At 40.2% G+C, this 21668-nt stretch overlaps 2 protein-coding genes across 7 annotated transcripts in view; one reads left to right on the forward strand and one right to left on the reverse strand.

Moving 5' to 3' along the window:
- The first annotated feature begins 2670 nt into the window (after positions 1-2670).
- On the forward strand, positions 2671-10306 carry SRI (sorcin). 2 transcript variants are annotated; one of them, XM_005017892.6, is made up of 8 exons: positions 2964-3118; positions 3645-3728; positions 6363-6432; positions 7126-7169; positions 8165-8312; positions 8465-8578; positions 9236-9294; positions 9957-10306. In XM_005017892.6, the coding sequence occupies exons 1-8, from the start codon at positions 3068-3070 to the stop codon at positions 9981-9983; spliced, it is 597 nt and encodes a 198-aa protein (XP_005017949.1). In that variant the 5' UTR covers positions 2964-3067; the 3' UTR covers positions 9984-10306. The 2 variants fall into 2 exon arrangements, with proteins under 2 accessions (XP_071889766.1, XP_005017949.1); XM_072033665.1 differs by lacking the exon at positions 6363-6432 and having other exon boundaries at positions 2671-3118.
- Positions 10307-15072: 4766 nt separating this feature from the next.
- Positions 15073-21668, reverse strand: part of ADAM22 (ADAM metallopeptidase domain 22) — a 139293-nt gene continuing 132697 nt past the window's right edge. For all 5 annotated transcript variants that reach the window (XM_027450736.3, XM_027450740.3, XM_027450738.3 and 2 more), the window contains 2 exons: positions 20318-20441; positions 15073-19256 (listed from right to left, as the gene is read on the reverse strand). In XM_027450736.3, the coding sequence (XP_027306537.3) occupies positions 19236-19256; positions 20318-20441 (145 nt within the window). In that variant the 3' untranslated portion in view covers positions 15073-19235. The remainder of the gene's footprint in view (positions 19257-20317; positions 20442-21668) is intronic.

The raw sequence follows: 21668 nt of genomic DNA on the forward strand, positions 1-21668 counted from the left end.
GGTGCTGACCTATTCTCCGTAATCACCAGTGATAGGACCCACAGGAATGGTGTTAAGCTGAGGCAGGGAAGGTTTAGGCTAGACGTCAGCAAGAGGTTCTTCACCGAGAGGAGGGTGGTCGCACACTGGAACAGGCTCCCCAGGGAACTAGTCACTGCACCAAGCCTGTCTGAATTTAAGAAGCGATTGGACTGTGCACTTAGTCACATGGTCTAAACTTTTGGGTAGACCTGTGCGGTGCCAGGAGTTGGACTTGATGATCCTTATGGGTCTCTTCCGGCTCAGGATATTCTATGATTCTATAAATAGTGTAGTCAGAGGTTATGGCGCTAGATTTAGAAAAGTCCTGCATAAAGAAGGGATCTCAGAGAAGATAATGTAAATAACAATAATATCAAGAAAAGGAATTCTGATTGCTAAATTCTTGACATGACTAGACAGATGAAAATCTATGATGGCAAGTTTGCCTTTAAGGTCATTTTCTTTTTTATTCATTTCTTTTATTTGTATTTATTTTTTTAACAGGCTCTGTACTAATTTTGCTCACAGAATGACCAGCAGCAATATGACCCTTACATGCCTTTTGTAGTTAATTCATTAGGTCAACTGTAACCACTAAGCCCCTTGTCAGGTTATTTCTACTAGTGATAAGGAGCAATAGAGCTTAAAACTTTGAAGCCAGGTAGACGAGCTTATTCCACAAGGTCTCTTGGCTCCACCCTTGTTAAGTGAAACCTGCCAGGTGTGGGTCATTTGACCTTTGCTATAAAGGAAGCCTGAGGACTTGTGGGAGAATTACCTCCCCAGGAGAGACTAAGGCTTGGGTAGCTTAGGGTGTTTTTTCTCTCATGGTGAATCAGGCTCAGTGTTCCCTACTAGGCTGCTTTTCCTTCATATTTTCTGCCCTCTCTGTGAACTAGTTTCAGAGACTCTATGAGCTAGCTACATTGGTGGTGCCTTCTTCAGGAAAACCCTGGTGGCACTATTTCACTGCGAAGCACTTCAGAAGTGACGTGAGTTCAGAAGACAGCAGGTAAGTGTTCCTGGGTTCTGTGGTTGTTACGGTTGGGGAGTTTGAGTACTTCCTTCACCTTGTCTGTTTTCTGTGAAATTACTTAAGTGGATTCTGAGCTCCCTTCCTACCACTGGAGGAAAAAAAAAGGCCTCAGAAGCCCAAGTGCACAGAGGTCAGCCTGACATTGAAGAAGGTTCAATGGGTAGACCATTTGGGTAGACCTGTGCGGTGTCAAGAGTTGGACTTGCTGATCCTTTAGTGTCCCTTCCTTAGAATCATAGAATATCCTGAGTTGGTTCTTAAGCATTTGGAAGATTGAAAAACGGACTGTGTGAAAAAGGTGCCTTAATGTGAATGCAGATTTTGCCTTGTGGTACGTAGAAACAGGTTGGGATGGATACTGGTGGAAAGATTGCTACTTTGACTAAGTGGAAATAGTGAGAATGTGCTGTTCATCATAAAAGAAATACTGTTTTGACAATATGCAGGTCAAAATGAGTATGAAGAAAGTCTGTCATCTTCCCTTCAGGCATGGGACTCAGCTGGAGACTGCTTCCTGAACAGGTCTAGCAACTTGAAGAGAATTGAACTTCCTCCCAAGCACTATGAACCGAAGTCTAAGCTATCAGGGGTGGCGTCTTCCTGTGCAAAAAAGACAACATCAGAAGACAAAAGAACAGTCCCTCCCGCGGCGCGGAACAGTCCCTCCCGCGGCGCGGAACAGTCCCTCCCGCGGCGCGGAACAGTCCCTCCCGCGGCGCGGAACAGTCCCTCCCGCGGCGCGGAACAGTCCCTCCCGCGGCGCGGAACAGTCCCTCCCGCGGCGCGGAACAGTCCCTCCCGCGGCGCGGAACAGTCCCTCCCGCGGCGCGGAACAGTCCCTCCCGCGGCGCGGAACAGTCCCTCCCGCGGCGCGGAACAGTCCCTCCCGCGGCGCGGAACAGTCCCTCCCGCGGCGCGGAACAGTCCCTCCCGCGGCGCGGAACAGTCCCTCCCGCGGCGCGGAACAGTCCCTCCCGCGGCGCGGAACAGTCCCTCCCGCGGCGCGGAACAGTCCCTCCCGCGGCGCGGAACAGTCCCTCCCGCGGCGCGGAACAGTCCCTCCCGCGGCGCGGAACAGTCCCTCCCGCGGCGCGGAACAGTCCCTCCCGCGGCGCGGAACAGTCCCTCCCGCGGCGCGGAACAGTCCCTCCCGCGGCGCGGAACAGTCCCTCCCGCGGCGCGGAACAGTCCCTCCCGCGGCGCGGAACAGTCCCTCCCGCGGCGCGGAACAGTCCCTCCCGCGGCGCGGAACAGTCCCTCCCGCGGCGCGGAACAGTCCCTCCCGCGGCGCGGAACAGTCCCTCCCGCGGCGCGGAACAGTCCCTCCCGCGGCGCGGAACAGTCCCTCCCGCGGCGCGGAACAGTCCCGCGGCTCTATTTGGGACCAGGTTTAGCTGTTGACTTTGAAGAGAAATCTACAGCATCATCAAAAAGAAGTGTTTGACATAACGGTGCGTTCTGTGACATGCATGATGTATATGCACAAAAGATAAAAACCATGGAGCTTGTGGCCTTTATGGCCATGTCAAAAATCACAGACAGGTGACTTAAAAGCAACCTGCCATCAGCATGGGTGATTCTCTGGTGAACTCCTCCAGTGCTCTCCAAATGACTTTGCAGATAACGGCATGATAGGGATGACTATTTTCGCCCTGAACCGAATGAGTCACCTACCGGGGTGCCCACCAGGTGGAGGGAAGGGAAAGCGAAAGGAAAAGGGAAAGGGAAGCCCTGAGGCATTGCCATGCCCGCCCACCCGACTGCGGATGTACCACCCGGAACGGAGGGGCGTGTTGGGGGTCTCCCTCAGCTCCCAACAGCACCCCCTTGCGCTGCCCCGCTGCCAGGAGGCAGGCGGCTGCCTCGCAGGGCTGGCAGAGCTTCGAGCCTCCTGTAGGCGGCTCTTCCCGGAGCCCGCGGCACTACGTGGTTTCCTTCCTCCCCCCCCGGGCCGGCCCTGTGGTTGCTGTGGGGCGCGGCCAGGCTGGGCGGGGCAGGGGCGAGCAGAAGATGGCGTACCCCGGGCAGCCGGCACCCGGCGGCGGCTTCTACCAAGGCGGGGTGAGCGGGGCGGGGGGCTGGGACCGCCAACAAAATGAAGTCGCCTCACGGCGTTTCGGTTAAGAATCGGTTATGTTAAAGAACAGCCTCCAAGCTGAATGTTAATGCGTGTTTTCTCCCCAGTGCTTTCCCCTGAGGTCTGTCTTGCGCAACTTTTTTTTTTTTTTTTTTTTGAAGCAGGAAATAAAAGTCAGGGGTGCATTGCTAGTCTTAACCTTCAGGATCGCGTTTTTACTAGTATTAGGCTTTAAAATTTAAGCTTGATGGGATATGTGATACTGCCTGCAGATGAGCGGCTTGTCCCTGTGCAAGGTTTAACCCCGACGTGCTTAAATTGTACTACATGAGTTTACCAATCCCCAGATTGTGTGCTCTCTTTTCTAAAGGAACTGCAGGTTTTTTTTTCATTGTCCAGACTTTTTAACGTGCTATAAAAACACATGTTGAGCCTTAAGTACAGACAGTACAATTTCTTACACTGAAGCATTAATTTAAAACTAATCATTTTATTTCTTGATTTCTGAAGTATGGTGGAGCCCCAGGAGGACCAGCGTTCCCTGGACAAGCCCAGGATCCTTTGTATGGTTATTTTGCTGCTGTAGCAGGGCAGGTAAGCCTAAATGTTATTCATTTGTTGGAAATACTTTTCTAGAGAGAGAAAATACTTCTCTAACTTCTACATGACATTAGCAGTAGGGAGAGCTCTGTAGTTTCAGGTTTTCAAAAGAAAAAGCTGATTGGTCTCACTTGCCTGGCTGCTAGAATGCATCAGCACGGTTGAAGAGCTAGTTAATATTATTCAAACTGTATAGTTACTGCCTAGCTATATACAACTATAGTATGTACTGTATGGCTGCACGCACGTACAGACTATAGTTCCTGTATAAGCCTATTCAGTAATTGTATATTACAGGAAACGTTGGAACTGAATTGTGGTTTAGCCATTGGTTGGGAAATGCTGTTTCTGGAGAAGGAAGCCAGAAGTGATGGGGAACATCAGCTGTGGAGATGTTTGTAGTAAGAGTGGGAAATGCTAACAAGAAGATGCATGATAAAGTGGCTTAATGGATTCACAAATGGAATAGCAGTCTTTATCTGTGCCAATATCAGGGTTTGTTCATAAGATAGAGTGATGACTCTTTAAGAGGAAAAGGCATTCACAACTTTTATTTTAGGCCTCTTTTTTTTTTTTCCCTTGTCAGTCTGCACTGCAATTTTTTTCTTTTTTTTTTTTTTAATTTCATGGCATAAGTTATTTTGATGTAATTGTGGATGTTACTAGAAATACGTAATTCCTGAAATGGGTTGCAAAGGTTAGGAGCAAGTGAGTTAAGCTTACTGAGCTAGAAGTTCTGTCTTTGTTGGCAGTACAAATAACAAAGCTATTTATTGTGAACATAGGGTGTGTGGAAATCTGAAACTCTGCTCCTGGATCTGATATCCACAGGTGCACGTGACCACAACCTGGAAGTTTTAAATCCAGCAGGCTAGTGGATGTTTAAATTCCCAGGTTAAGACTGTAATTTGGCTTACTGCTTTTTGTTCTCTGTTACTCATTTGAATTAATAATGCATCTTACACTCTGCGTGTTACTTCTGTAACATTGCTCATGCATACATAAACTGCATGTTTTTGTAATAAAGGTGAATGCTGGAATAAATGGTGTGTAATGTGATGGGCCTGTCCAGTAAGGCGTAGCCCAATCTAAATCCTGCTGAATGTGTGCTTACAGTTTGCTGCCAGCTCAGATGCTTCTGCATCCGGTGCCACCAGATAATGTGCTAGGTAGAGCCTGTAACTGGTGCTGGAAAAATGAGTAAGCTCCTGTTTTAAAAAAGAAAAAGGGTGGTAACAGCAAACAGGATGCAGTGCTATGAACAGGTGATGAGAGCTGGACCTCAGCAAAGCACAGACCACTGCCAGACTACTCATGTGCAGCATGGTCACTAAAAGCTGGTGACCCAGTGAGCTAATGGGTGTGATCAAGTTAGTACTTAAAGTATTTAAGGTAGTACTCTAAATACCTTTTATATGTCAGAGTCGTTCCTTATTTGAGTAAACAGGACAGCTTTTGAAATGTTAGCCTTGATATCAGCAGAGTCTATTTCAGGGACCTGTGGTTGTCTGGTAAAAAAATCCTGCAAGGAGGCAGTGAAATCAAACAGATGACTTATCAGTTGTTTTTATAGCCATGCAAGTCTGCAAAAAGCCACATCTCACAGTTATTTTTTAATTTTCTTGTTAGTGTAATTTTTTATTACACCTGTGTGGTTAGTGATGTAGTAGATCAGAAGCAATTCTGTTTTTTCTCTCCTATTGATGTTAGAATCAAAATGTTGTTGCTCTTTTTCCAGACCTTGTAAAATGTCAGTTAGGGAAAAGTAGTGGTTAATATACTATAAATGTTACTTCATTTCTGAAAGTTAGCTGCCCGTATCATATTAACCAGGCTGATTAGTAGCATATCTCTGTGCAGTGGCTTTAAAAATCTTAGGAAAATGCTGAGGCAAATAAATCTTTTTTAATGCTTTACCCTAAAGTCGTGTTGTTTTTGCTGTCTGCAGGTGTAGCATGGCATCCTTAAATGAGATTAAATTATGCTCTAAACTCTCTGTGAACAAAACTTCATGCTGGGTGTGTGAGGAATGTGGCCTGGCGTTGCACTTCCACTTTGGACAGCTCATTGTTTTCCATGACTTAGTTGCTGTTTTATTTGGCTTGAGAAGGATGCTTTGGAAGGGAATCTCTTTTTAGATTGCACAGATAGGTATCTTTTCGGTGTCTTTTTTTCTTTCCAAATCCTTTGCTTTCTTCTTTTGTTTATTTTGCTTATTATTACCAAGTAATTTTTTTCTTTAAAGATTTGTAAGTCTTAAGGCTGTCTTGAGAAGAGGGTATGTATGAGCTGAGTTCTAGATTTCCTATGTAACCATGAGATCATAATAAATCTCTAATTTAAACTGAAAGAAGTACCATTAATTTTAGAGGAAATCTGCTGATCCTGTTCATTTTTTGAGATCACCAGATTTGAATGCTAGTGTGTGTTGCAAAAATATCAACTAAAGAAACCTCATTAGAGATAGAAGTCATCAAAGGCAGTTTGTCATATAGCATAAAGAGGGGGGTAATCAGTTGTTTCTTGAAAGGGTAAATTAATGCTACTGAAAAGGGAGCAGGTACTGGGAGAAACTAAAATGGGAGAGGGAATGAAAGCAATAGCTGATACATCTTCTGTTATCGAAAGGATGGACAAATAGATGCTGATGAGCTACAGAGATGTCTCACCCAGTCAGGGATTGCAGGAGCGTATAAACGTAAGTTAACAATTTGAACAAACAAACAAACAAAAGCGCTTGAGTGCACTAATTCTTATGCCATCTACTAGAAAATGCTTGTAGTTGTGCTTTCTGCAGTTTCTTCTGTTTGCATGGTTTCTTTCCATATGGACTACTTTGAAATGTAAATTTTCTGTATTTCTTTGTGGATAGGGTTTCCCTTCTCAACTGCCTTCGTTCCTGCCACTGAGCTGAGCTGGGAGTTGCAGAAGTGTTGTTTTGTAATGGAAAGACAATTCTTAAAAGGTGTTTGGTTTGGAAGGTGAACTTGGATATCGACTAAAACATTCTGTGGCAGAACACCTCTGCCAGGGTGCATAGTGCTTGGTTCATAAAGCTGAGCAAAGTACCTTGCTAAAGTGGTTTCTGTGCTAAAATATAAATGACCACTTTGATTGAAACCCAAAACCTTTATGGATTGACATAAGAGCAAATTAATTTTATATAGAATTTGAAGTGTCTCCACATTGTCTGCTGTCAGTGTTTCTAACAAGTAATGATTAAAAGCTCTTGCTTGGATCAAAACATAGCATGGCTGTGTACAGTAGAAGAAATCATAATATTTTAGACATTATATATAAAAATAAGCAACTGAAAATGTTGCATTTAGATGAACAAAACTGAAAACCATTCTTGTAATATAACATATTTTCATTTTTCTAATTTAAACAGCTTTCAACGTTGAGACTTGCAGGCTCATGATCTCAATGCTGGATGTATCCTTTATTATGAAATATAAACATTTTTGCATTATGTAAGCAAAGATAAGAGGGTGACTAAAATTTGGAAAGTGCTTTGTATTTTCCCTCTAGCCTGCACTCGATATATATTATGATCGGGGACAACAAAATTCCATTCTTATTCATTTTACAAGATGAAATAATTGTAACAAATCTGTCTGTCAGTGACTGGTCTATTTATAACAAGGGGGGGTCTCTAAGTCTAGGGGACTATTTCCCCACTGCATGTCTGAAGAGTCGGATCTCACAGCCCAGAATGGAGGTTTGTTCAAATAGCTCATTGTGTTTTTGAAATTAGACAGCATCATAGATGTCCTAATGAATTAGGCATCTGTACTACGCAGCCTAAATGTATTCTAAGGCCCCCTAAATCCTGTTACTTGAATTATCAAATTCAAGTATCTAATGGCATTCAGCCATACAACCTGTGGAAAATGTAGGTACACTGAGCAAGGATGGATGGAATCTTTGGAGTTTAAAAGTTAGGCTCTCATGTTCAAGTGTTTTGCTGTTTAAAAAGAAAAAAAAAAAAAGCTAAAATTAAACGGGAAGGACTGATAGGTCACCTGGAACAAACTGCTATAGATACCAGAGATCTGATATTATTCTAACTTACTATTTTTTATTTGGCATCTAATTTTATTTCAGATATGTATTTTATCAGTAACAGTTGCACTGCAGCAGATAAAAGGGGAATTTGTTAACTAAGTTACGTTTACAAAGAGCAAATAGTTTTATCAGGCTTCACTGAGAAGTGTGGATGGATGACATTTGGTTTTGGTCAGTGGTATTACTCTGTCAGTGCTGTGAGATGCTCTAGTTTGCTGTCAGAAGGAGTAGTCAAAATACTGTTAATATTAACTGTCAAAGAAAGCTTTTAACTACAGATGATAAAAATACCAATTTCCATTTAACAGAGGACTTTTTTAATTTTGGAAGTCAAGGAAACTTTTTCTTAGCTTTGGAATCAGAGGGATTTGTCTGGCACACTGGGATTTAATGAGTTTAAAGAACTGTGGGCTGTGGTCAATGGCTGGAAGCAGCACTTCATGAGTTTTGACAGCGATAGAAGTGGTACAGTGGATCGTGAAGAACTGGAGAAAGCTTTGACAAATATGGGTAAGTCGTGAAATTTCCTTGCATCTGATGTTGATTTCCAACATTCCCCGGTACCAATTATCCTGTAATAACTGACACATGGTATTTCCAATAAAAATGTTGGATTGTGTTAACCTACCTGTCTTCAATACAGTCTTTCTGTTTTCAAACAGGATTTAGATTGAGCCCTCAGGCAGTGACCGCAATCACAAAGCGATACAGCACTCGTGGAAAGATTACATTTGACGATTACATTGCCTGCTGTGTGAAGCTCAGAGCTCTTACTGGTGTGTTGGATTATAGCCTTGTTACTTTCATCTCTGAAATATGTCTTTATTTTATAAAATCTGATTACTCAGGTATCTCAAGTTCAACTTTAACTTTTATGTAATGCAAAATAGGTTTCTTTCAATGGAATTTACAGGCAGAACTATAACAATTATAAATTGATTATTTCGATCTCTATTGAAAAATGGACTAGTATAAGCTTTATTCCAGAGATTAGGAAAGTTATGTTATCAAAATTGGGAAACTGCATTTAATAGTGGAATGCAAAGCATTGTACATAGTAAATATGAAGATCAGTTAAGTCTTAGAATGAGTTGCTGTGTTCTTCGTGAGTTCTCATTTATGTGGCCTGGGGATTTTTATATTTTTACTTGCCTTTGTTTTGCTCCGCTGTCATTTCCCAGTTTGTTCCATCTTGGAACCTTGAACCTTGTGTTTTGCTTTAGAATAAAATTCAGGAAGGTGAGAAATTTACATAAAACGGTTGGTTGTAATATGAGGAGTAGTATAAGCTATGGGCTAGTCTTCTGTTATTACATACAAGCATTTTCAATTAGGCATTTGGCCAAAATGAAATCTAAGTAGAATTCATGTTTTAAAATGGTAACTGTTTCTTACTTAATTTTTGATTTGTCTTTTTAATATTTTTTTTTCAGAATGTTTTAGAAGAAGGGATGTGTCTCAGCAGGGTTTTGTGAATTTCCAGTATGATGATGTAAGTGAACTTCAATGAATCAGCTAAACTTACGGGGTAAAACTAAGCAAAAACTTAAAACTGAAGATGAACAGCAATAATTTCAGTTTGTGCCTGACTGGTCTATGTTAATGGGAAGACACTGCAGTTGTTTGGGGGGGTTGTTTTATTCAGTTCTTCTTTCAGAGTTCAGCTAGGTAAAAGAGTTGGAATTGGGTATTCTATCACCGAGTCTGTACATGTTTACGTAGATTTCTACAATTTCATTATGCATTTAATGCAGATTCCTTACTAGTATGGTTCGAGAAGACCTAAGAGTCTATGTCACTTGCTAACATCACTTCCTTTGACTTTTAATTTTGTTTTAAGGTTTGGTAGGCATTTTTCCCAGGAAAGGTTGGGGAGAGTGGTGGAATAGACACAGAAATCATACTCAGTCAGGCTTGCGGGTCTTGCATTCCTGACTGTATCTATGCAAGATGATGAGAACAGTAGATAGTAGTAGTCCTGTGCTGCTGTTGTTCAGGAGATTTTTTTTTTGGTTTAATTTACATATGAAAACTAGCAAATAGTTATTTCAAAGCTTTGTTGGTCAAGGACTGAAGTTGTTTAAAGAAAAAAAGCAGGAGAAAAAAGAAAAAACTTGTATTCTATTTCTAATAAATGTTTGTTCTTCTTTTCAGTTCATACAGTGTGTTATGAGCATCTAAATCAAAAAGGAAGTTGTGGATGATCACAATTATCATTCCAGTTCATGTTTTGCTTTGCCAAACGTTCCCATGATTGTGTATCTCAATATTGGAAATTTAATATTTTATGAAGGTATTGCTTTACACACTTTTTTAGTTTTGATAATGAATATCAAGTAATCATCTACTGTCGTCTTTAACTTTCACCCTGTAATTATTAAAGATTTTTTTTATTTTCATAAAATGTATAATAACCACAATCACGGAAATACTAAGTTTTTCTGTAATGTGTTTACTTCTTCCCTATAATTCAATAAAAAAAGTTCCAGGAGTGAAACTTACAATTTTTTGTCTTAATAATACCATGCAGATGGCAGAAGATAAGACACATTCTTTTGTCTTTGGTAGTGTAGGACAGATGTACAAACTGAAAGCATTAGCATTTGGAATTTTGCTCTTCTCTGTAAGAACGTCAGTAAAATTGAAGTTGCTTGTTTTGACAGCTAGGTATTTTCAAGATGAAGTCTGTGACACCATACATGGAGTGTATGACTGCCTGTTAAAATGTCTTATAGGCAAGGATGAGATAAAACATGCCAGAGAACTCTTCCAGCATTGTGCTCTTACATATGGAGCTTTTGTTCTAGTAACTTCTTGGTCTGTTTATGTCCCTATATACTACGTTTTTAACATATAAGAACTGTGCTGTGTCAGTTTATACATTAACTTCCCTTTAAACTTCAAGCTATCAGACTTCAGTGACGTCAGTTAACGTTTTTTATCTCTTCATTAAACCCTAACACCTACCCTTCCTGCCTTTATATGCCAACTAATGTACAAGGGTCAAAACCCTTCCCACCTATGATAGAGTTTGTTTTCCTTATAGGAGCCCACAGGGTGACAGGTTTTAGATTTGTGACTGAACAATGGTGACAGCACACCAGTGGTTTAGCAGTTGCACAGCTTCAGGCCCTTCTCTTTCTCACTCCATGACCCCAGTAAGTAGGCTGGGGGTCAGCAAAAGGCTGGGAAGGGGCACAACCAGGAGCGCTGCCCCAGACTGACCTGAGGGATATTCCATGCCGTGTAACATCATCTTTGGCAATAAACTGTGATAAGTCTCTCCGAAGTACCTGTTGCTTGGAGAGTTGCTGGGTCTTGGTCTGATGGAGGGAACTGGTGAATTGGTGAGTGACTGCTCCCTCCTTTTTCCCCTTTCATTTATTAAACTGACCTACAAGGATTTGTTTTTCCTTTTGCAATTCTCTCTCCCATTCTGTTGGGGCTGGGGCAGGCAGGCAGTGAGCTAGAAGCTGGCATGTGCTTAGCTGCTGGCTGGGATCACCCTACCACAGGCCTGAAACTACTCATGAAAGAAAACAGCCAATAATGAATACAACATACTTCTTGTAGATAAATGTTATTTATTAATTAGTCTGGGACACCTGGAAAATTCACTATAGGTATGAAGTTATGCCATAAAACATGAGAATGAATGATTAAATAATATGTGGGATCAAAATGCACCTACACATAAAAGCTTGGCTTGAAAAATGCATTTAGCTGAACTGCACCGTACAAAAATGGTGCAGTTTGTTAAAACAGTTATTGCATAAACAGAGGAGTTATTTGCTTTAGAAAAGTACCACGGTGGGATGTGGTTTTGAGGTTTTATTTGTTGTTTTTCAGGGAAGGGGAGGATGGTATTTTGTGTGTGGTTTTGGTAGAGGGTGGTGGTGCTAATACGACACTTCTCTAGAGCAATGAGGGAAGAGGACCAGTAACAAGACTCCAAGTATTCTTCCTCACTTTATTTATTCCCAGGTTGAACTGATAGTTCATAGGCTACTGGACTGCAAAATGGTGCAAGAACAATGTGAACAAACAGGGTCATCTTCATGGATCATGATATAAACACAAAACAGAGAAACCTGTAAAATGAAGAGCTCCAGAACCAGGAAGAAATTCCGGTTAACCAAAGAAAACATTGCCTTTATTCCTCATGAGCATTTCAAAAACCCAGTGTGCCCACACAGACTGATGGAATAAGATCTTTCACTTTTAGATTCAGACTAAAATAATCAATAAGGTTACTAAGAAGTGACCTCAGTATTTGCTGTCATCTAACTAAAAAAAAAAAAAACCAGCTACGTAAAAGTTACTTTCCCATTAACGCAGTTTCAGTAAGCAGTCTGAAGATATAAGTTACCTTCTTTAGAGAGACACATCTATAACTCAGAATTAAGATTCTTCTCTTTCCCAGATGGCCTCGTGGGAAGGATACTTTTATGATACTAAATGGGGTGATTGTTCTTGATCCTAATGCAAGCAATTGGGAATGATTTAAAATGTAAATAGTTTTTTCTAGGTTGCTTTCACACATGCATACCTAAGGAACAGTAATCTTAGATTTGTGCTGAGAACAGTGGGACATTAAGGCAAAGATCAGGAGGCTCACAGGATCAGTATCAAAACTAGTTTGAAAAACAGCATCTCCATTTTATTACTAGCCAATAGCCTTTTAGCCTTTTTTTCTCACACATTCAGCTTTTTTTTTTTTTTTTATTATTACTTGGAGAGAACTTTAACACAGGGTATAGATGTGCTAAATGTAAGAACTTAAGTATAAGAAGAAGAATAAACACCACAGTCCTTTTCATTGAAAGTCACTTTACTGATGTTACAATATGTTAGTAACATTGAAAACCACAGGCATTTGTATTAAATACTCTCAGAGAAGTGGATACTGTGATGCTGTTATTAAAAGTGAGCAGGAATTTGGAACCAAATTACAATGATCTTATTTTATAAAAAGCAACATTTTTTTTAGCTACATGAAAGCCAGATTCATTCACTTCAACAGCCCAATGCCTGTAATGTTGATGACAAAAATATCACACTCAAAGCTCGAAAGCTGTAAATTGCAACGCTTCATTTTGGTGTTTGTCAAAATCATGTTTCTATTACATCATGTACAATTTTTTAAGGATTTTAATTAGCGAAGACTACAATATGACGTAGATTGGTTGGTTTTGCAAACATTAGCCCAGCCCCAGTGGTGAAACACAATTCTCCTTGCCTCTGAATGTTTTACCAGTAAGGGCTAGTGTGAGTGAAAAAATAGCTTTTTCTTACAGCAATGCCCAAGAGAAACATTAGCACAAAATGAAGCTGGCAGAGCCAATCCGTATATACCACCCCCAAAGCTTTGCTGAAAGAACATCATACTGTAAATAGTGTTTTCTCCAGCAGATTAAAAATTCTGTAATGCTTTGCTATTCTGAAAAAAATAATTTGCTTTTATGCAACAATAAAAATAAGTACTGTATTCTATATAAAACACTACCTATTGTAATACATCTTTACTCTTAAGAAAAGAAAAATCAGGTTATATATTCACAGTTTGAATATGTTCTGGACTGTATTTCCAAGCATAAAATATTTAGATTCTCTACACAGGCAGTGAGCAGGAGTCCTTGTACCAATATTCAAAATAAATCAGCATTTACTGTTATACAGAGCCTTACAATATTGCATGATTAGCTGCTAGCACCACTATACTTACATGGTCAGTCAGGCCTATATACAGAATTCCTAATTTGGTTGTAAAAATAGACTCTCCATGCTAAAGTTAGAATATAAGGTCTTAAGGCCTCAAGTTAAGATTTTTTTTTTAACCAAAACTTTTCTTTTTTTTTTTTTTTTAATTAGAGGATATGTAAACATAAAAAAAGAAAAAAAAAAAAAAGAAAAAAAAAAACTTGTTGCTTGGACACTGTATGCTCCTGTAATTAAAAATAGTGTGACACCTCTGCTTCTCCCTTTAGAGAAAGTTTCTTTTTAATTGCTCTGCACTTCTTTTCACCAATCATCTTCCTCATCTCATGCTGAGTTATATTGCAGTTATGGCCCATCTATGTAACCAAAGTTTTCAAACAATTTAGAGCTGGCTTAGCTAAAGTATTTTTAAATGGTTGTAGGCTGGATTTTAGAGAACTAAAAATGCCAGCCTCAGCCAGGTGAGTCAATTTGAAAGTGAGGGACAGAGTTTCTTGAGTGTGAGCAACTGAACACGTTTCTGTGTTCTGAAGTTACTTTCACTGCTCGTTTTGGTTACTTGTCTGAGATAACATATTTGTGTTGATTATTGTAGTTCATTCCTAATCAGTTGCAGGAAACTGCTCTGGAATGACAACACACCACCTGCTGGCTGTAGGAGCTACTGTTTCCAAAGCTTTTACATCAGCATCCATACCTGAGGTACCGAAATATCTTTCATAAGCCAACTTGGAAAATATTTGGGTCAAAGGAGTTTTTAGTGTCAATGGTAGACACTTCATTTCCTGTTTCAGGTGAAGTCACACTTAGGAGTCCTGTCTATACTGCAACTGTATCTACACAATCAGCTTCACTGTCTTCCTCTTTTTCTTGCTCTATTATAGCTCCATGATAGCTATTTACATATAGGAACTTCACCCCACCATGCAGTCACGGGATGACAAGCTGTACAAATGTGCCGTTTATTTATATTTGTCTTCAGGAAATTTGATTGAAATCAAATCCCATATTGCTGTTTAATTCTGTATGGTTTGGAAGCCAGGCAAATAGTGGGGTCAGACTGGCATCAGAGAACAGAATGCTCAAGCTCTTAAAAATGAGGTAAATCAACTTTACATTGTGGTTGATAAAGTTACACAGTCTACTAATGATATGGATATTCAGATGACTTAGAGGAAGAAGTGGATACTTTTGAGAGTTGGAGGAAGAAAATTAGCATGTAGCATGACTTTTAGGTTCACAGTGATAGAAGAGATTTATCCTTCCAAAATGCTAGAGGATGAGAAAGACACCAGATGACAGCCACCAAATGGTTTTACCAGTGCAAATTGCAAATGAGGCATGAGGATCTTTCACCTATACTGTAGCAAGAGCAAAAGATATAATAACAGCACTGGAAAGACCTTATCTTGTGTGGAAAGGCAACTCATGTGGCAACTTTTTGATCTTAGTCAATCAACACGAGGCTGCTAGGGGGTGTAATTATCATTCATGGGCTTGCTTTTCAGTAGGAGAAAAAAGGGGATGGAAAAGAATGGGAACAGCAGCTTGCTCAGTTTTACACTGGAATTTGGTAAGTTTGACTACAACAGCTCTGCATGGGATCTGATGACAGAGTAAGTGCTAAGAGCTAACCTATTATCCCACAGAATTATGGACTCTCATCACTGTGTCACGTTGCATCCTGATGTATTCTCTTCTCACATGCCAAGAGTCTTTATCATGTTGCGAGTGTCCATGATACTAATGAAACAAATATAAATTTGGTCTGAATTTGTAGTACGTGCATGCCTGTCTATGTACCTACTCATAGCCCTGGTTTTGAAAACAGTTGTCACATTGATGTTGACCCCTCAATTTGTTTAAAACCAGCAACAGTGATTCAGGTAAGAGGACTTAAGCACACTAGCTACTGACATAATTTCTTTCTCTTTTTACTTCAGGTTATAGCCCAAAGGTCCAGTTGTTCATTAGCATAATCAAAATTATCTAGTGAGTACATCAGCTTAGCAGGGTCAACATCATAAATCAAGAACAAAACTCATAAACCATTTGGAAGTGGCTGTCTTCAAAGATACACGTCACACAAAATTATATGTAAATTATCAGTCCTAACTATTTCTGGTATACTGCCTGAGTATGTTCATCAAAAGGCAATAGCATGGATTAATCAAATTCTTAACAAATCCATAACTAGCTTTTTAGTTATTAAATTGCAGCATCACTGTATAGCCTTATTATTTGGACACGGTCTATAACTTTCAGTCTCCATCAGTTAGTGATATTTTTATTTAAATTATACAAAGATATTCTCCCACATGTTAAAATACGTAATGCTAAGTATAGCTCATCCTGCTGGTTGTATGTTCTTATGGACAAATACTTGTAATGTATTAGACATTACACACCACCACCACCCACTTCAACAGGTTTCTACAGCATAGCTGGCAAAAAACTAGTTAATTTAACTAAAAGAAAAATAAAAGTTTGAGTCTGAATGAGTCAAAATGACTGAGTTATCTTATTGACAATACGAGTGCTCTATTGTAGACTGGATGAGGTATTATGCGGCAATTTATATTGCTATTGCCAGTGTAACCAACTACTATGGATAAAAATATATGCAGTCTTCAAGGTTACAAATCTGGCAGCTTTCAACACACTGCATTTTAAACCACAGAAATGCAAGCAAGCAACTTCTTCTTTGACCTCCATTGGCTTTAGAGGCTCTCACAGCCCAGTTTCCTGAGCTGAACCTGAAAACAGTTCAGGTTTTGTGCCATGACGAGATCTCCAAGCTACAAACTTGATGCAAAATTCTCTGCTGAAGAATTTTGCAAAAATGAAAGGTTTGCGATGTTCTCACTGTAGACCATCAAAGAGAAAGTCAACGTTTATTTAACTTAAACTTAGAGCTCATAACTAGACTTCCAGTCACGACATAGCCCCAAATGTGAAGGTGACTGTTAAAGTTACGCTACAGACACAACTGTATCATCATATGCTATGAATGAGTTATACCAAAACATGTGAGAAGCTGCAAGTACATAGTACATTGAAAATACAGTCAGGAGAGCCATTTGTTTTCAAAACAATAAGCTATGAACATTACACAAACAGCCAATATGGTACATCCAGTTCTGTTTGCCAAATCTTGCTGCTTCTTGATAAGGCAAAATGGAAAGGGAAGAGTAAAGGGTGGTAAACATGAAAAATGCACAGAAATCTAACAGGATTATTCAAAATTACATGCTAGTTTGTAACCGAACAAAATATCATAAAAGGCACATGACGAAGAGTCCAGATACTAGAGACAAGATTCTAACGTGGAAGGGGAAAACAGCTTCCAGGTAACAGAGTAACACAAGAGCTGTGAGGCTAGCATAATTTCCTAATTAGGGTGAACTTGAGGGTCCCACTCAAAGTCCAGCAAAATCAATAAAAGACTTCTATTGATTTCAAGGGATTATGGCTCAGGCCCTAATTTCATGAGCTATACACTACCAACTACCTTTAATCCAGTTACCTACACTCAAAGTAAATCTTTGCAAAAAATATTCTTCTGTGCTGCCAACTATTTACTCTTCACAAAAGTGCAGAATCATTTCCTAAAGCAATTACAAGTGACTGGCTCCTTCCAGCTGTTCTGTATTGTACTTGTACTCACTCTTATTTGACTTTCTCCAAAATACTTACCAGAACCTGTCTACTGTGAAGGAAATCATTTGAACTCCAAGGTCAATATTTTGTTATAATCCAACACACAGCCTAATCATAAAATATAGTGTTTCTAAAAATCTTACATACTTTATAGCTGCTGACATTTCTTAATTTAATCTTACATATACGTGACTTTATTGACTTACTTAAAAGTTAAAAAAATATATTAAAAGGCTGAAAGTGTTGGGTTCACTTTTTAAAGGAAATACATGAAAGAGGTAGAAGATTCAGAAACACCGCAGATGTTCCCATCACAATGATATCTAATTGATCATTCAGTCATTGGGCTAGGTATTCAACTGCACCACACAGAATCATGTGTGTTATTCTGTAATGGCACTACCTGAAGCTAAGAATTTGTCATTTTTGGAGAGCTGGAGAATTATAAATTGAATTGATATGGTCCAGTTTTCTTATTGAATGAAAATTTCCAGTCAGAGGACCACATTTCCTTCTACAACACCCTTTAAAAGTCTCAGGTACTGGAAATCTCACCATCCATTTATTCAGGAGACCAATATCTCCACGGTAAAGGTGTTATTTTTTTGTTGTTTTGTTTGTTTGTTTGTTTGTTTTATAGGCTAAACTCACTTGTACTCAGTTCATGGCCCCGAAAAATTGTAAAGGGGACTTCAGGGGCAGCAAGCAGAGCATCCTAGCACATGGTAAAGGAGATTCCAGAAACAAATAAAAAGACAGCAATGAAACTGGCCACTTGCCCAGCATTGTTATTATCTAGTGCAGTGAAATTGTTAGGCTTCTCATAAGATACACTTTGCCATCCACAACAGCATCTGAAATGTTCTGTCAGAAATACGCAGCAAGTCTCACCGTAAGGACTCCATATCACCACATCCTGAATTGACTACGTTGAAGTGTTCCCAAATTTTCAGGAGGTTTGTACTGCACATTAGTTTAAGACTCTGTCTCTGTTGTCTAGAAGATCGTTCTTGATTGCACCGGTGTGAGAATACTCTGGTCATCTCACTGGACAGCATATGTTGGCTGGTTCCCCTTACGATGACTTAAGACAAAGTGCCACAGTACTGATTTCTGTGTTCCACCATGTAATTGAGATTGTCGGCTACTTAGAAGACAGTATAGATTTTGGTCAAACACCAGTTTCTGAGAGACATGGTTTTACAGTACTGTACTTTCTGTATTTCCACAGTTGTCTGCTCATAATATTAGAAAAATTGAAGTGTGATGATGTTAGTCATGACTGTTTCTTTAGGCATTTGGCAAAATACACTTATGTATAACAGCTATTTTTGACATTATCAAATGTTTACATATATACAATCTGTATACTGAGATTATAAACACATAAGGTAAAAAAAAAAAAAAAAAAAAAAAGATATAATCCTTGTTTGTTTGTTTGATGTTTAGGTTCAAAGAGTTGCCTTCAAAGCTTGAAATCCTGTCACAAAAAAAAAAAAAAATCCTATATTTCTTACTCCTGCATGCTAATTGCTACTACGGTACGTTGTTTATCCCTTACATGTGGAAAGTAAAGAACACAAGGTTCATGCACACAGCGTACAAGTTTACATTGGTCGGGTTCTCCTGAACACGCGTTCCCAAGCCTGGTCTGGTCTGACTCAGAACTGCATTAAACCCGAGAAAAACCTCTCTTGGGTGGGACTCGCAACCTGACTGCAGCTGGGATGCTAGGTAAGTGTTTCTCTCATCATGCGGAACAGCCTTGATATGTCCAGTCTAATACTCCCCTGTTAATTGTTATAATTTTGGTTGTTCTTTACATCAAATCCATAAAATTCTGGTTGACCAAAAAAAAAAAAAAAAAGAAAGAAAAAAAAAAAGACCACTTTTTCCCTTCCAAATGAGAGAAGGTTCCCATTGTGATCACGGGCATCTGTGTTGATCTTTCCCCTTGTCTGAAGAGCAGATGAATGTGCAAGGACTCAGCGATGCTGAGTTTCTATAAAATCTGAAGTAAACAGTTCTTGACGTCACCCCAGGAAAACGGTGCAGCTAAATGGAAGTCTCCCATAGCTGGAGAGGGGAAAAGGGAACACAAACACATGTTAGACACTGAGATAAAGCAGACTGCTGCCCAAAAAGTGCAAATCTGTTTGGGGAACTACATCTCCATTGCCTGGGTCACCAAGGCTGTGCTTGTTGGTCTCTCCTACCTCTGGTGCACTGTTCAGGCCACAAGCAGGCAGCCCTGGCCATTTTAGCACAACTTGCAGTCAGCAGAGTAACGCTCCACAGGAGCAGGCAGTTTGAAGGAAATATATCGGTGTTACATCAGATTTCTACTAGCAAGCTTTTACCTCACAGTTACAGTAATTAATATAAGTGTAGAGATTATTTCCCACTGTCTTCTGCCTAAACCTGCACAGGACATCTTTGATCTCTGCTGTGGGTTCCAGCAGTGCTCTGCTTCTTTATTCTTGCACAAAAGGGTGGAGAACCGTGCTGGGAATTGCACCTACTTCAGCAACATGAACTAAAGCTATCACAAGTACAACACCTAAAGTAAATTTTAGGGGGAAAGCAGGTTGCTTGTTCAAATGCCTGCTGTGCCTGAGTTGACACAAAGGAAGCAATGGATAGCATCACCTTCTAGCAGCGGCTGAAAATCTCATTCCAGATGTTTCTCCCCACCCTGGGGAACCCCAGGGCTTGATGCAAGCCCTTCATGTCCTCCTAAACTGCAGATCGTTCGCCTTTCTATAATGCTGGTAAGCAGCTTTCCCCCAGCCCAGATGCGCACCTCTGAATGCTTTAGATCCCTGGAAGGGGTAAGAGAGGAGAGCCAGGCTGCTCTGGGGCTGCCCGTCCTCCTCCACAGCCCAAAGGCTGCCCAGGCATGCTTCCAGTTTGAAAAAGTAGTGAGATCTGGGCTTCAGATGGGAGAGTAACCCAAATCTTTAAACACAGCCACTGAGGCTGCTCTGACCTGTGCCAGAGGCTCAGCCTGTAGTAGCTTCCAGAGCTATGGATATGAAGTTAATGTTACTCAAAAGTCTGCTACACTTCCCATTTGCAAAACTACCAGTAAATAACATCACCGACAAACATGCACAGAGAATAATAGGGACACATACCCTGGCACTTTGCCTGTTGGCTTTTTTCTCCTCATCAGGAAGTGGTGGCATTGGGTAAGGGTATTTTCTGCTGGAAGCAATAGACCCAGTGGATGAAGATGGAGACTTTGCAGGAGACAGTGTCCTGAGGTGTTGAAACACACAAAATAAATGTCATGTCTTCGGGTCCCAGCACTGCAACAGCAACTGCCATTACTCTGAAGCGTGGTTCAGAACCAAGTATTATTAGCTCAATATTGGGGGGATAAAGTTGTTTGGTCAGTAGTCTAATAATTTCATGACTATAAATAAAGGTATTTATAGCTTTCAGGAACACTGGAGGAAAAAAATAAAATTTCCTACTTATTAGAATTGTATTCTATTATAAAAATGATTTCTTAAACTGATTTATATGGTATTGTAATTAACATTTTTTAAATTAACAAAACAAATCTTTAATTGAGTAAATACAGGACTAAGAGATAGACATGGCATTATCAAGCCTAAATAGAAACAGTAATAGTATAAAAACAAGCTGAACAGTGTCTTCTGCCAGTGGATGGAAAAATGGCAATTATCAGTGTCTTTATTATATATATATATCTTACACATCTCCTATGTTGATAAAAACATAGCAAATAAATTTATTATCTTATAACGACACATTAATTTACACATATGCATGCACTCGGAGGCCAAACTGTTAGTTGTGAAGGAACAAAGGCATATACAAAGTGCTAATAACAAATTATTCGACATGCAAGCATCATACAGTGCATATTGTTCCAGCCAAAGAAAGAGTCTGATGAGAATATACAAAAATGGACTGATTAGTCAATGGCAATCAGCATTTCTGTACAAGGTGAGTAGAGTAAGCAGGAGCAAGTAAATGTTTGAATCACATGAAAGGCGTTCTTTTCAAGTCAATAAGGCACCAGCACATTATTGACTGAAATTTTATACCCAAGAAAAACTCTTGTATGCTTCTGTTTTGAGATTCTGCACTTTTCCCACTTGAGAGGTTCCTATCAGGCTCTAGTTCTGGGCAGAATAAAAGGGGGAAAAAAAGTAGAAAGTGTACCCTGGCCTTTTTGTCTTTTTGTTCTCCACTGCAGACTGAGGGCATTCTCCTAAGGAGGCCTCCCACTGGTGCAGGCACATCACCCAGAGCTTCCCTGAGCACTGTAACCTATTTTCTGAGCTTAATGTGTCCCTGAAGATGGAAGTTGTGCCTCAGACTCTACACAGGTCCTCCAGCCCCCTCAAACAGCAAGGGCTTGTGTGTTGAGCAGCTGTAGGCCTGGTGACGAGCACCATTAGCAACACCATGGATACCAAGGAGTCACAGGGCCCAGGCCTGGCAGCCAGCCTC

Source organism: Anas platyrhynchos, chromosome 2 (genome assembly GCF_047663525.1).
Source record: "Anas platyrhynchos isolate ZD024472 breed Pekin duck chromosome 2, IASCAAS_PekinDuck_T2T, whole genome shotgun sequence".
NCBI lineage: Eukaryota > Metazoa > Chordata > Aves > Anseriformes > Anatidae > Anas > Anas platyrhynchos.

What these genes read in the sequence shown, in the direction of transcription:
- SRI (XM_072033665.1), top strand. Translation starts at nt 2,686, where the DNA reads ATGATAGGGATGACTATTTTCGCCCTGAACCGAATGAGTCACCTACCG. An exon ending in TCATGATCTCAATGCTGGAT is followed by an intron (nt 7,170 to 8,164) that starts GTATCCTTTATT and finishes CTTTGGAATCAG; the next exon opens with AGGGATTTGTCTGGCACACT. An exon ending in GAAAGCTTTGACAAATATGG is followed by an intron (nt 8,313 to 8,464) that starts GTAAGTCGTGAA and finishes GTTTTCAAACAG; the next exon opens with GATTTAGATTGAGCCCTCAG.